Source organism: Ambystoma mexicanum, chromosome 5q, assembly GCF_040938575.1.
Source record: "Ambystoma mexicanum isolate Mex_15411 chromosome 5q, UKY_AmexF1_1, whole genome shotgun sequence".
NCBI lineage: Eukaryota > Metazoa > Chordata > Amphibia > Caudata > Ambystomatidae > Ambystoma > Ambystoma mexicanum.
This window is the reverse complement of record NC_090933.1, coordinates 754,769,403-754,784,868: the sequence shown is the minus strand read 5'-3', so window position 1 is coordinate 754,784,868 and position 15,466 is coordinate 754,769,403. Positions and strand designations below refer to the sequence as shown.

At 44.4% G+C, this 15,466-nt stretch overlaps 1 protein-coding gene across 3 annotated transcripts in view; it reads right to left on the bottom strand.

Moving 5' to 3' along the window:
* LOC138497642 (polyamine-modulated factor 1-binding protein 1-like) overlaps positions 1–15,466 on the bottom strand; it is a 2,990,269-nt gene that overhangs the window by 2,506,524 nt on the left and 468,279 nt on the right. For all 3 annotated transcript variants that reach the window (XM_069621239.1, XM_069621237.1, XM_069621238.1), the window contains one exon: positions 14,866–14,949. In XM_069621239.1, the coding sequence (XP_069477340.1) occupies positions 14,866–14,949 (84 nt within the window). The remainder of the gene's footprint in view (positions 1–14,865; positions 14,950–15,466) is intronic.

The following is a 15,466-nucleotide window of genomic DNA, read 5'->3' as shown; positions in this document are numbered from 1 at the left end:
ACATTTTCTGGCGACAAGGTGAAGGAAGACCCCAACACAGAGCAGAGCACTTACGCTCTGATGATCGGATGTCAGTGGAGCAGTTGGAGGCGTCTTCTGGACCAGCAGTGGAGTTAGAGCCTGAGTTGAGCTTAGGCCCACTGTGTCATTTTACAAAAGTGTAGTCCACCAAGTTCTCCAGCCTGGTGGGCCTGCACTGAGGTGCCGTTAGGAGGGCTAGCACAGTGTCCCTGCCAGCTGCTGTGGAGGTCCAGCCCAGGCATGGGGCAGGGTGCCATTCACTTTTTGGGCATACCGTCCAGACGGGGCTGAGGTGATGAGTTTACTGGCGTATGATGGGCACCCGCATGGGAGCTGGTGTCAGGGCTGTGATTGAAGCCCACAAGCTGTCCAAGGCCTCCTATCACTGGAGCCTAGTTCGGGGCTTGGGAGGCGGGTACCGTCAAGGGCATGCACCGGTGCCCGTATCGGGACTACTGCCATCTCTACCTTCACGGCGGTACAAGCTGTGCATTCCTTACCCGCTTGTCACCTTCATTGCTGCGGCAGACTGGAATGAGGCTGACCGGCGTATCCTATTGCAGGCACTGGAGCCTGGGACTGGTGCCGCTTTCACATTTGTCCCGTGCTGGTGGGGGATTACTTTACCAGCTTGTCACAGCCATCAGCTGTGGAGGACGAGTGTGTGGCTGATTGCCTCTGCATCCTGTGGGTGTGCCGTGCAGGTTTGTGGGCAGCTTGCTCCAGGCAAGCCGCAGCATCTTGTCACCAGAGTCTGTTTTAGGGCTGCCATGGTGGGCCTAGTTAGCACCTTAGTTGCTTCAAGGCTGGTGCCATTTTCTCACTTGCATTTGGCGAGAGCATACCAGGCATTGATCTGGTTTCCAGCAGGAGAGGAAGTGTTTTGCCCATATGCATTAAGGTGTCGGCCTGAAAGGAAGTGGAGTGTGGGCCGTATCGCAGTAGTGGGGATGTACATAATCCTGTTACACCCCACGGCCAGGCTTCTCACCAGTGACATTGTGTGGTCGATAAATTGCAGTGACACCTTGAGGTCAGGTGGAAAATTGTAGGACAGCGTGACATAGTGTCTCCAGTCAATATATTCAGACTGGTCCTGCAAGAAATATTGTTGTGCCATCTTAATGTCAGACTCGATTTAATTAAGGAGTATATCCTACAGCTCTCAGTTTAGGTGGCAGTGAGATATCAGCCTGCCAGGTACTTTTGGGATTGAGTTTTAGAAACATATACAGTTGTTTGTCACCTTTTCTTTCCCATCCTCTTTTCTGTGGCAGTGTTAGTATCACTTTGTTACAGACATTTATGGCAGTGGGAGGTCGCTCCAGCCTGATCGTTGCCAGAGGTATTAGAGACTGGGGAGAGTAGGAGAGTGCCCTGGTTGGGGTGGTAATTCATCCATTTAACTTTTGGGTGCATTAGTCATTCATCATATTTGACTGACCTAATATATATTAGTAAGGCAGACAATAAAACATAGGATATTGTCTCTTACTTTAAATGTCAGAATGTGTGTGCTCCCCTTTATCTCTCCAAGAGATTGTCACTGAAACAACCCTATCGAGAGCTGCATTCCTCCGATAATCCTCAATTGAACCAACCCCACGTTTGCCTAATAAGATTTGGCTAATCTTGCTTTGATTTCCATGATCCAAGAGAATGGAATGCGTTACCTGTTGGTATCAAAGCCATGTCAATCTTTGACAACATTTAAGAGAAGTATACAAACCTTACTCTTTAACTCAGCTGATTAATAGCCTTGTTCTATAGGGTCTGATCTTTCGGTTCCTCTACCTTGCTGCTTCTCTTTCTTGCCGCACTCTGAGGCCTTCGGCATGTAGCGTCCCATCAAAAAATAAAAATAAATAAATATATAGTATCACCTTGTTAGGGACATTAGCGGCAGTGGCAGGTCGGTCCAGCCTGATAGTTGCCAGAGGAGGTAGAGACTGGGGGAAGAGTTGGAAAGTGCCCTGGTTGGGGGTGGTAATTCATCCATTTCACTTTTGGGTGCATTGGTCATTCATCATATTTGATTGACCCAACATATATTGTCATGCAGGATTTGGACTTGCCTCCCAGGTTTATGGCTACCCCTGAAGAACCATCTGTTGCACGGGAGAACTGGAAAGATCTCCAAGTTCTATTTTGTGGCATCAGGTTTTGAGAGATTCTCTGATGAAAGACAAGTTCAACCCTCATGTGTTGTGCGGGGGCAGAGGCGATTAGGGTAATAAAGAAGATGCCAGATGTGCAAAGGGTTGATGGTGAAGAGGGTTTTGGGGAGGTGGCGGTGGGTTGCATGGTAAAGAAATGAGGAAGCTGGAGGCTCCGTATGGTAAGCAGGTAAACGTAGAATGTGGCCATCAATGTTATGGGGCCCATGAGCATGTTGGGGCAGGAACAAAGATTTACCATCATAGAAGTGGACTATTTGTCTAGGTGGTTTGAGGTGGAGTTTGTGGAAAACATTTCTACTAAACGCGTGATTGATTTTATGGAATGGTTGTTCTCTAGAGAAGGTTATCCCAATGTTGTAGTTTCTGATAATGGTGTTCAACTTGTGTCTAGGGAGATGTGAGAGTATTTGGATGGTAATGGCATCGAGAATCACAGCATCGCCTTGTACAATCAGAAAGGCAGATAGGCTAGTTGAACGTACCAATGGCATTTGTAAAGAGGCCATTCAATTAGCATTTGCTTATGGTCTTGATTGGAGAAATAGTGTCCAGAAAATGATTCAAGCATTCAGAGACAACACCACATGTGTTGACAGGCGGAATGCCATTTGAGAAGATGAGAGGCAGGAAGATGCGCTCCTAGTTATTCCCACAATGGCGGGTTGAGGATAAACGCAGCAGAATTGAGCAAAGCTTGTAGAAGGGAGGATGGTATGTGTGGATGATGCATTACATGTAAAGAAGCCATTTGGTGTACTGAAAGGCTGCTCTCGTTATTTATTTCGAGCCCATCAAAGTGATCAAGGAGTGTAGCATGGACTGTGTTGCTATTGTGCAACATCCGGATGTGAAGAAATGTGCTTCTGGTGAAGGGTGAGTGGACTCCTTTTGGGATGGGGAGACGAATGGTAAATGGGGCGTAATGAGGAAATTCCTTCTTTGTCCAGAGGTGGAGACGCATTTGGGAATCGTGATGGTTCACAGGAAGGTGCACAGGGTGGTCTAGATGACGCCTCTGGGAATGATGTGTGGTATGAGGGAAGGGGTTCAGGTAGAACAACAGGATGTGTGAGGAGACCATTCAAGCTCGATGATTATATAATGGATCCATAGCTCTGTTCCCTCATAATTGTTGCCTATGTTCCTCTTGCTTATACCACTCGTGTTTGTTTTAGGTCATGCTTATTCCTGTTTGATTTTAGATATATACAATTACTTTTCTACTCTGCTCCGGATAAGTGTAAGGGGAAGCATATGTTGTAATCTATGTCGCGCACGGGATGGCAGCCCAACGTTGCATCTTGGAATCCTATTGCATGCCTGCCGATTGTCAGTTGCCGACCATTATGGGTCTCCGCAGTAAACGGGTTCAGTGACAACAATGCGTTGTCTTTATATATGTGTTGTGATCTTTATATATAATAAACGTATTGTATTTACATTGATTTACCTGGTGTGATTCTTCCATCACTACAGGTAGGCATTCAAAATGAGCTCTTGCAATGGGACACCTATGAAATTTGCTTGAAGACCATACCAAATAATCGTTTATTTTATTTGTTGCTAAAATCATAAAATGCCCGTTGGCTGGTTATGCAATTTCCAGCGTCTCTCTTCTCATTTATCCATGTTTTGGCTCTTGCCTTCAGGTCATGACTCATCGACCCGTTCAATAGGCTTAAATCCTCAAAATGCATCCTGGCATTAATATTCTGAAACATGTTGTTGTATATGACAGCCAAATGATGTTCTCTGCACCTTTTTTCATTAATACATTTCTCAAAATGTGATGCTTCATTGAACCATTCGGATTAGCCCAGACCCTAACCCATAGAAGGATAGGTTCCAATGCTAACTCATCATGAATGCAAGTTAAGCCTACCTCATTGTGAGTGCCCAAATCCAGTGCACAGCTCGTAGAGTAAACTACTTTTTCAGAAAGGCATTCTATTCTTTTTGAATGGCCGTTTGTTCCATATAGCCCCATAATGCTGCTGCATACTGGACTACCCCTCAAGCTCTTGCGAGATAGATTGTCTTGATTACATTCAGTGGTTCTGCTTATATTGCCTCAAAGGCGAAAGATACCCCCTATGGACTGCCTCATTAATAGCAGTTGTTTTTTTAAAATGGGCTTCTGGTGAACCTATTTCCCAAAAAACGAATTGTCATATAGTCGAAGGAGCTAACTCGTAGCATAGGATCAGCATTGCTCCACATTGTAGTAAAATGCACCTTTTTCCTCATCAGACAGCAGATAATGGTCGCTGATTTTTTAGAATTCACCTGTAGATCCAGATCTGCCATGAGTGCTGTGTATTAGACTGTACATTGTTATTCAAAACTTAAAATCTATATAGAATTTTGTATTGGAAATTGATGCATGTGTGTGAGAAATCGTGCGATTCATGCCGACTTTCTTGGATTGCGCAACATTTTGGTGACCTTATGCATAAAACTAGAGACCACCTTTGCTGGGAATTCACTTCAGATTCCTTCTTTTTAAATAGATACTTGTTTTGATAAAACTGTTTCTTGATGCCAGAATTGTGGGGTGTAATGTGTAATTGGGGGTATGAAATCAAAGTGCCCATCTGATGTAGTGTTCACCATACTGACCAAAAAATATCTTACAGGCTTGAATTAAACTATGCTTTAATGTTAATATTGCTAGACATTTTTCTTCTATGTAGGGTTTACACTCTCAAGGGGGACTTGCTAAGAGGCATCCCTCCAAGTTTATTTATTATGCGCCAAAAGCCTGCAGCCATCAGGGTGCCCTAACATTCACACAAAAGAACCATCAAAGACAAGACAATAAGGCGGCTGGAAAAGCGGGGCAAGTCATTCGAAGAGGTGTGTTTTCAGGGTTTATCTGAAAACTGTTAAGGCTGCCTCAGATCTCAGTGTTGAGGGAAGGGGGTTCCAGAAGATTGCTGCTCTGACTGGGAAGGATCTTCCCCATCCATTGGTGCGCTTATATTCAGGGCAGATAATCTGCCTTTTATTAGAGGAACAAAGGGTTCTGGTCGGGCAGTACTGTGAATAGACGTTTTTAAGTAGGTAGGTGCTTGTCCAAAAATACACTTGTGCAGCAAGGTTCCTGTCTTGAACAAGATCCTTTCCTTGATAGGGAGCCAATGAAGACTTTGTCGATGCTCTGAGACGTGTCCACGCTTAGAAAGTTTAATGATGCATACTGCATCGTTTTGTAGAACCTGACATTTTTTATGCTAGAGCTTGAAGCTTCAATCATCAGGGCATTACAATAGTCTAGCCTGGAGATAATAATAGCACCAACTATATGATATGATATGATATGGCATTTATAAGGTGCCTATACACAAGTCTTACAAGGCGCGACAAAGGAGGGAAACAGAGTGGAGACAGAGACAAAGATCCTACTAGGCCAAATGATATTAAGATCGCACAAGTGCAGGGGATGGGGAAAGGGGAGGGGATAGTGCAGTACATAGGATAACAGTAAAATAAATTAAATAAAGACAATAAATAAAGACAATAAATAAACAAAGACAATAAATAAAAGTGCGGCCAGCTGGTGGCAGTGCAAGGGTAAGTGCAGACATCAGGTGTCAAGTGGTGGTAGAGGCTGTAGGGATACAGAAACAGTCCGAGTGCAAGGGTTGTCAGGGTTGCCGAGCAGGTGTGCAACTGGCAGGGCAGGGACCTGGGCCGGAGATCAGAGAGTAGCCAGGTAACAGTGCAGATTCAGATTCAGCCAAGAGATCAGCAGGGGAAGGGGGGGGCAGAGAAAGCAGAAACAAAGAGGAAGTGGGCTGAAATGAGTACCAGGAAGACAAACCCAGATTTTATAACAATTTGATAGTGCCCAAGTACTTTCATCATGTGCCAGGTTTTTCTACCAAATTACAGGTAATTCCTATTGAACGTCCACTTAATAAATCCATATGCCAGTTATTGCCATCAAGTGGCATATCCTCTCTATTGGCAGTGGGACAGAAGAAGCACTGCCTCGCTGCACGATTTCCTCCACATCACACCTTGCCATCTCTGCTGCAAAGTCAATCTGCAGCCTTCTGGAGTAGTAGGATTGCAGGCATGTTAGATGCACGGTACAACCATGTGATATCTCAAGGTGGAAGATGACGTCAGTCATCCGCTGCGTACACATTATCCTTGAAGGAGGGGCAACCCACGGTCTCCGTGTAAAGCAATACCATGCTGATGTAGGAGGTCTTCAGTTTACGGTCTAGCGCTTCCCATGGATCCCACCATTTATGTGATGCTAAAGCTCCTCCCAGGAGCCCAAACTGAATATGAATTCACATTAAAGAAGAGTCAACGTTTGGTCACCTCTGCATGAAGTCTTACAATTATTGGCTTGTGGAATAAGGATATATTTTTGAAGCAGTAAACGTTACGTTACGCTCAGTGGTAGAAGTGCACTGAAAAAAGTAGTGAAACTATGGACTCGGCAGGGGAGAAGGTAGGCGTTGCGGCTGGGGGCATTGCAATACTCTAAGTGACTACTAACTAGGGCTCCTATTACAACTTTACACTTGCACAGGGACATGCATGGATAAATCCACTATATAGAATGGTGACTATGGTCGTAAAAAGTAGAGGAATGCTGAAGAGAAAAACACAAAAGTAGTGGAACACCGCCACCGCTCACTTCGATCACTGGTTATGCTCCTAGTTCTATGTGGATTTATTAAAAAGGAATGGAACTTTGTATAGTTTAAATAATTACCTCTCAGAGATTCGACTGTGTATGTTGGGAGTCATATTTGATTGCTATGAGCAGGGAACTGAGATTGGGGATAGGCCTAATAACACACAGGGTTCGAAACTGAAGGCAGATGGGGGCTATTTAGCTCCTGGCTGCAGCCTACAAGAGCCTGGTTAGCTCAACACCAACAACAACCAGGAGCTACTTTTGGCTCCTCGAACCTACTGATGCCAAACAAAGAGATGTAGGGGTGAATATTTCTCATTAGATGGAGACGGTAATTACAGGTTTGATTCAGCATGTTAACATGTGTCTCGGAGTTCAGGCTGACCTCCACCTAGATCCCCAGAGTTTTTACCTTGGTTTGAACCGGTAGGATGTTATCACCAATTTTAAAACTCTGAAAGGACAAGCTCAGTTTTGCTTGAGCCTGCATGGAGCCAAAAATGAGAATCTGTTTAATTGCCATTTAGAGAAAGCCAATTGGACGACATCCAGAGTTCTATTTGCTGGTAGATGTTAGTGAGGGTTTTGTTGTCAATCAAATGATCCCCGAAGACTCTAAAACCAGCTGCGTGTCATCAGCTTAATTGGTGAGAACAAAGTGACCTTGTGTAAAGGTTAAACAAGGTGGGGGATAGACTAGCCTTTTGGCGGACTGCGCACCAGATAGGGGCCGATGGTGAAACTGCTGGACCCCACTGGATTTTGGATTTGCGTCCAAAATAAAAAAGAGTGGAACCAGTCCATCGCCCCCTCGGAACATAATCTCAGATGATTAAGTAGTACAAGAGGTATTGGTGGTCCACTAGATCGAATGCAGCGGAAAGATCCAAAAGGACCAACAGACCAGCTTTGCCCTCATCGGTTATTCCTAGCATTTGCGATTGCAGATCTAGTAGGGCTGTCTCTGTATTATAACGAGGTCGAAAGCCTGATTGTCTATCATGCAAAATGTTGCTATTCCCCACGAAAGCTTGGAATTGCATACAGGCAAGTTTATCTAAGATCTTAAGTAGAAACTGGCAATTTGTTATGGGTCCTTTGGGTATAATTATTATTATATATATATTTTTTAATTTCTTTTTTTAATTTCTTTTTTTTTAATAGCGGTGTGACCATAACGGTTTTGATTGACTTGGGGATCCTGTCATCTCAAAACTAGGCATTGGAAAATCTAGTCATAAAGTGGGTCGAACAGGCCTCTGTGTTCTAGGATTAAGTTTGGAGGGAGGATGTTTTCCGAGCATGACGTGAGGTGCAGGCATGAGAGAAGCTTCTGCATATCAGGAACAGCTATAGCTGAGAAGGCAAAAGGTTTGATACCTTTTTCTCCATGTTTGAGCACTGTTTCTCGATAGTGGTGGCCGCATTGGGCAGAGCCTCTTTGATTTTCTTCCTAGCCTTTGTTATTTAAGTCTCGAAGGTTATTTGTACTGTTATTACATCAAGTGCGGTAAAGACGAACGGGGTAAGGAGGGCCTTTGGCTTCTCCAGGAGTCTTCATTTCGAATGGTTTTTGGGGCGGTTGGAGGCCTGACTCATCTCAATGCTGTAGGACTTAGTTTTGATAATTTTATTTTTGTAGGTTTTGTCAGAGTCCTTCCAACTATTTTATTTTTTTTCTGCTTCCGTTTTATGTTTTAACCACTGGTATTCCATTGTACGTTTCTCCCTTTTCATCATTTTAAGTTTGGGGGTGAACCATTTACTATGGCCGGAGTCGTCTCTCACGACTTTGGACCGGAGGGGGACTTTTTCATTGAGCAGTTTCAAGAAACTGTCAGAAAATGAAGAAACTAGGCACTCCACAGTGTCCCACTCTCAGTTTCACGCATTATAGTAGTTAGACATGGGGAGATGTCCTGAGCCTTCATCCTGTTGAAGTTATGGTTGATAATAACCTTGGTGGGCAAGGGGGTTAGGAGGTTTAACTGCAGCCTCCAGTAGTTGGAAACAAAGTTGCATTTCACTATTTCAGAAGGAAAGAATTAGAGCAAAAAAGCACTCATTATCTCATCAAAAAGGGGGAAAACAAGATTTGTGGATGATTGGTTATTATGTTGAATTTTATTAGCAGTCTGATGAGTCACTATCTAAAAACTGTGCCGAAGACTGACGAAAATCAACTGGATTCGACTTGTACGTCTATGGTGAACTCAGCGGGATCCACGAGAGGCTAAAGAAAGAAAGAGCTTAGACGTGAGAGGGTGATGACTGAAGTGAAGACTGCAATCCCTTCCCTACTGAGATCGTGTAGGGGAAGCAAAGGTCATGTTGCTGGCAAGAGCAGAAACCAGGGTCCAAGCCACTGCCTGAGTGAGGAAATGCTGTGAGGCACTGGTTGCTGGTCCATTGGAGAAACGCTGGAAAAGATGCTGTGACGAGCAGTCTGCTGCTGCAGTGAGACCAAAGCTGCTGCCATGGTGCAGAGACGTCACTACAGATTCTACAAGACCCAAGTTGCTGGTACAAGCCAGAGAAGGCACATGAGATGCATTGATGCCCACGCTGTTGCTAAAGTGAATAGAAGCTGCAAGGCTTGCTAATGTACTAGTGAGCCTTTTGGGGAATGCTTAAAAGACAACAAGCCACTGGCGTGTTGGTGATGTTCTGTGAGAGAAGATTTAGGGCACAGGCTGCAGGAACACTGATGAAACGCAGAGAGAGGCTTGTGAGAACTGAGCTGGAGAAGTGACCACATGAACCATAAGGGATTCACTGCCAAAACTCAAATGTGTAGACCATGAGGACAAGGGGGAACACCATGAAAAGGATATATTGAACCACAGGCGAAGGCTCCAAAACGCTAGAAAGAAAGTTGGCTAAAACAATGCTGCATTCTTGCTGTTGAAAATCCAGGGTAAACACTGGCTCCCATTTTTGACTATTTGGTTATTGTTCTGTAAATTGCAGTGTAATCAATAAAAGAACGTTTTTATGCCCGTGCCAAAAAAGAAAAGAGATGAGGAGAGGGGAAGAGGGGAAGAGTTCAAGGCGGGGGTGAGAGTGAACAAAGAGGAAGTGCTCATGACAGTTCTGATGGTAGTGTTCAAGTTGAGAATGAGAATGTGGTTGAGAGAAATGTTGATGGAAATTCTTGTGGTTATCAGAGATTCAGGTCAAAACCTGTGTGGATGAAAATTATGCACCTTATTGATATATGGTGCATCAATATTGTTCTAATCGTATATGTAGAGATACAGATTTTTTCTAATTTAATATTTCGAAAGCTTAAAGTGATGTTGGCTCAACAGTTTAAAAAAAATATATATATATATATATATTTCATCTTTTCTAAATGTATTTGTAATGTTAGGTCTTTCAGACTTTCAAATTTTGTTGTTCTGTAAAGAGGGAGGTGTGTAGTGATGGTCTGTTGGGAATGCGGGGGCACGCGCGTCATTCTCCCTGTTATGCTTCGGAGCTGGGCTCGCGTGAAAGGCATTTGAAGGGATCAAGGAAGCAATCAATCAGTAAAGCACCGTCTATTGGGAGGTTTAACCCCAGGGATAAGACTGTTCTGATTGTAGATGCAAGTTTGAAGGGGTTAGGAGCCACTTTGGTACAGTTGGATGTGGACAAGAAGGAGAGAATGATTGCCTTTGCTTCAAGAGCGGTGAGGGGGCGGAGTTCAAGTATTCAGTGATTGAAAGAGAGACTTTAGCCATGTTTTGGGCTGTGTTACATTTTAAATTTTTCTTGTGGGGCAGGCGATTTGTAGTTCGTTCTGATCACAAGCCACTAGTACAGTTGTTTGAGAGTGGTAGGTGGGCTTTGGGCTCGCCAAGGATAAGCAGGTGGGGTTTGGGTCTTCAAGGGTACAATTTTGATATGAGTTATCTTCCTGGGAAGAAGAATTTGGTAGTGGATTGTCTATCGAGAATGCCCTTAAGAGAAATTGAGGAAGGGGAAGATGAGATAGTGGAGGAATCGGTGATAGCTGAAGTTAGTGGGGCAGTGGACCAAGAAAAGTGGTTACAGGGGGAATGACTCGCGTGCCCCCGCATTCCGAACAGACCATCACTACACACATGTCACTTCCCTGGTGTGTTTACCATCTGGGCACCACACATTCCCCAACTTTGCCCTGAAAGTCATTGCTCAGGACTTCCTTATGAAACCCTCATGGTACTAAATATTAGAATGTTTTCTCTTCCCTTTTAGCCTCTAATCGCAGTGGGAACCCACATGCTCTGCATTTTTCTTATTGTTCCCAAAGCTTCCAGCTCTATAGCCAGTGAGCAAGCTTTGACTGGCGTCTCCAACTACCTGTAAAGGCTGCATTCCAATCTTTCCTTTGTGACGTGTACACACTGGTCAGGGAGACCTGGGCATGCTGTGCCACAGGACACCCCAGGTGAAGCGGCCCTTTTTACTCCCTGCACAAGCTCTAGTAACTTGTTTGAGGCCCATGCCTTTCACTCAGGGCCACCCTTTTGCGAGGCAGGCACCTACAACACAATACAACCTTCTGGTGGAGGCTAAAATGCTTCACGGGTGTCTGCCTTCCAAGAGCTGGCATCTATATGTACTGCCTCCTTCCGAATGGCATTGACCAGTTTCGTTCACTTTGTTCAATTTGACCCTTATTTGTGTTACTTATATCCATCTGGTAGCCTGGCCTTGCTACCATTGTCTGTCATTTACAACAGTCTAGAGGGGGTCTCTTTTGTATCATCCTTGCAGCTTTTTTTTAAAAGATATACGCCGAATTCTGAGTCCTGCAACTGAGGCCATCCACTTTATTCGAGGTTGCTATACTCCAAAGGAGGATTAATGTTAAAGGTATTTGTATTGCACACCGTCACCACTGCTGTGGTCCCCAGGCTTTCTGGCGGATCTGAAAAGAAGGGTGTGAAGAGGTGGGAGAGGGCGGGGGGGTTAGTAGGGTGCATTGGGAATAGGAAAGTGAGAGTTGTGCTGTCCTGTTGGCCGCTTCAGTTCAGTTTGCACTGTTAGCGGAGCTTAAGGGCGGTTTTCGGTTGGTGCCAGAATTTCCATGTGCTGTTGTGTCGGTTTATGTGTTGTTAGTCTGTTGTTGCAATGTGGTGAAGTGCGTGCAGATTGCTGTGCAGAGTTGTGTATGTTGAGTATGCAGAAAGATGAAATTTTAAGGTACAGTTATAATGGTTTTCAAGTATTTGTTGATTTCTTACCACTTTGTCTTAGCGTTTCAGCGCCCAACCTCTGTGTTGTCCTGTGTGTTTGGTACTCTAGTTTGACCACCAAGTTGGCAGACATTTTGCGTAGTAGTGGCCCCTTTTTTGTGTGGACCCAGTGGCTTGTGCATCTCGCTCATGACAAGTAAATCTAGAACCAAAGCTGCGGGCGTTCCCTTTAGCAGTATGGGTAAGAAGTGTGGGGGTGGGGAGGACTGCAGGCATAACCAGAACACAACAGCAGAAGATAAGATGCAAAACCTGCAGGACAAAGGCCTTAATTAGCGGCTGCATTAACAACTACATTGTGCCATTAAACAAAGCTGCGCATTCTTCATTCTTAACCATTGCAGCTCGTGCCCCCACACGTTAGCACCGCATAATGCGATTTTTAGTGTCTCCTTAAGAGCAGAAATGCTAATGTTTTTCCTCTCAATAGATTCATAGCTGTCCATAGCCATACTGGGGCGCAGCTGCGCAGAAAATGATTGCGCCTCGCGCCGGCTCACCGTGGACGCTGCAGGAGGGCAGGGATCGCCATTCACTGTCCAAGAGCCAAACGAATGCCCAGTTTCCCATTCATTCTTCCTGCTAAATTAATATTTTGTGTATTGGAAATTATACAGTGTTTTTGTTGCAGTTAGCCAGTGCTTGCTATCATAACGGGGGCCTCCGAGACAGCCTCACCTCCCCCCGCCCCCCGCCCGCCGAATGCATTGTCGGTGATATTCCTCCAACCTTCATTGTGTTTTCCAAACACGTCCTCGCTGACAGCAGCCTAGTGACATCTATCCCCACTGTACAATCTCGTCACGTCTCCATATACATCCCGGATTGTACACGATTGCATTTCCGCGCGTTTCATAATTACAAATGTAAAGAAATATGGAGGCAGTGAGATGCACGCGCTCTCTTACGGCAAACTGCACCCCTCGCGTGCTGGCATAAATTGCCATTTCTCTCGGTGCACTATGCAGCGTAGCACGCGCACAACTGGGCCACACTTAAGTCACAAGGTCGTCTTTTTTGCCCCCCCCACCCCCGAAAAATTGCACATTCTCATGCAAAATCCGAGAGTCTCCCCACTGATGGACAACGTCATAAAGCCATCACTGTGTTTATGGACATTTAATTGAAGACAGCATAAAACGATAAACTAAGAAACATGCATGGTTGGGTCCCCCGATTCGAACCATAAATCATACTGATGTGCAGACAAGTCGCCCAGACACAAATTCTGATGATGGATGAACCATTTAAGTTTGATTTTTGAAAGCAATGAGCTCGCTGGCAATACCTCACACGGCCTAATACCGAATACGGCCATACGAGAACTCATCAAAAAGCCATTTTTTTTCCTTGTGCGGATGCTAAAATGCTCTTCCAAATGATCATTATTAAAATGTGGCTGTGTGTAGCATCGCCCTAATGCGCATAGTGGGGCTGCGAGGACCACCTGCCTCAGTGAGCAATGATTCTGCGCCCTTTTTAATCTTACAAGGCGGGCTCCAACATCTAAAACAATCAGAATAGGGCTATCTGTGAAAATAATTTATTACACGCATGAAGGAAAATGTAATTAAGTGAAAAGTCACTTTTATCATGTATTGTTCACATACGGAATAATAATGGCGCACTAACGTCTTTCTGTGATACTTCAAACGACAAATGCAAGGCAGCGGTTGTGTGTGTGTGTTAACATGTTTTATCTCTTCGTTACGGCCTTTAATTTCTGGATGTAAAGGACTGACTTGGAACACAGTGATCTACTGTGAAACACTTGACATTTCCTTGAACCCGTGTTGTGTGTGTGTTTCTGTTGGGCTCCAGTGTGTTTCCTAGTGCTGAAATAATTAGAACACTGGATGTGCAAATATACCTATGCAAACATGCAAAGCTTGTTGTCAAGTCGTGGAGAATAAACGTAACGCAAAGAAGGATGTCATTTTGCAAGGTCGTGCAATGCACCCGATGGCTTCCTTTTTCCATGTTGGAGACATTCCAGTGTGAACGGCACATGCGCTTGTAGACAGTGTGAACGCACATTCCTTTCAGATCTCAGCAAGCGGACGAAAGGACTCCACGTCGACTACCACACAGTCTAATATGTTTCGTACACTTGGGAGGAAAATTGCATTTTGATGTGTACTATTCCACATCTATGTGCACTATAGACACTATTTTATAAGAGCAGATTTTAATATTTTTACAAAGGTAAACACTCTTTCAATTATGGCGGCAGGAAAGGGTATTACAATGTCTAAAAAAGGTGACATGCCACTAAATATTTATTTAAAACAAAGCCTTTTTATTTAAAGAACCTTAAGCTGTATACAAAAAAAAATAAGGTACTACTTTGCTTTACACCAGTTTTCAACATTATCTTTGGTCAAATAGCCAATGCAATGTTATTTTTCAGAAGAGATTGTTGGGAAGGCCTTCCCTCTTTCGCTTCCTCCGGGGACCTTTTTAGCTGTGCAGCATGTCAGAAATGTGGCCTCGTTAGCGAAGTGGGGATACTTGCAGGACTAGTTTTTACACACAACTCATTACTGCCGCCTGGGACAAACCCCCCACCCCCTTTCCGCCTCCCTGACTGTGCCACTTGTGCTCCCCTCATGCGGCCATCTTGAATTAATGAAGACACAGCCAGCCTTCAGTGTTAGGAATTGTTAGAGTTGTTCATGCATCCCCTATTCAGATATTATTTGAATACATCTTTGAAAAACAAAATGCTTCCATTGACAATAGCAGGGAATCGCTCTGGTGTTCTGCCACATTGCCTTACCTCGGCTCTCGCCATATCGTATTCCTGTAGGGCCGCGCCGAGATTAGCATGCACCTCCTCTAGTTCCTTGTTGGTATCGTCCAGCTGTAATAAATGAAAGAGCAGTGATATTTAGATGGATGGGTTGTGTGCCAAGATGGGAAAACTACCAAACAAGGACCTAAAGCGATCCCCTGTCTTCACATGCTTGATTTCATTCCTTAATTAGAGCTATTAATCAATAGGTGTGAGATATGAGGCTCGAGGAGGACCTGGTGACACGACACCTTGCCACCTGTCAAAATTACAGCTTCCTGCTCATGCACCATCCCTCAAATAGTTATTTTCTGCAAGCCTGGCTGCATCCCACAATTCATTATTTACTGTATAGTGCTATCCCCAGAGCAATGTCAAAAAGGTAACCCTTTGAGAATAACGCAAGGAATACAAGGCAATGGTTAAAAACTCGCAAACACGCTTTGGCGCATCTGAGCTAGAGTAGACTTAAAAGAATGCCTCATTGTTGGTAAATAACTCAAAAGGGCCACAGGCTAGAAAGCAACGCAGATAAACTGCGTAAGCAGCACACAGGGGCCTTTGCAAGTTACATACTATTAAAAGG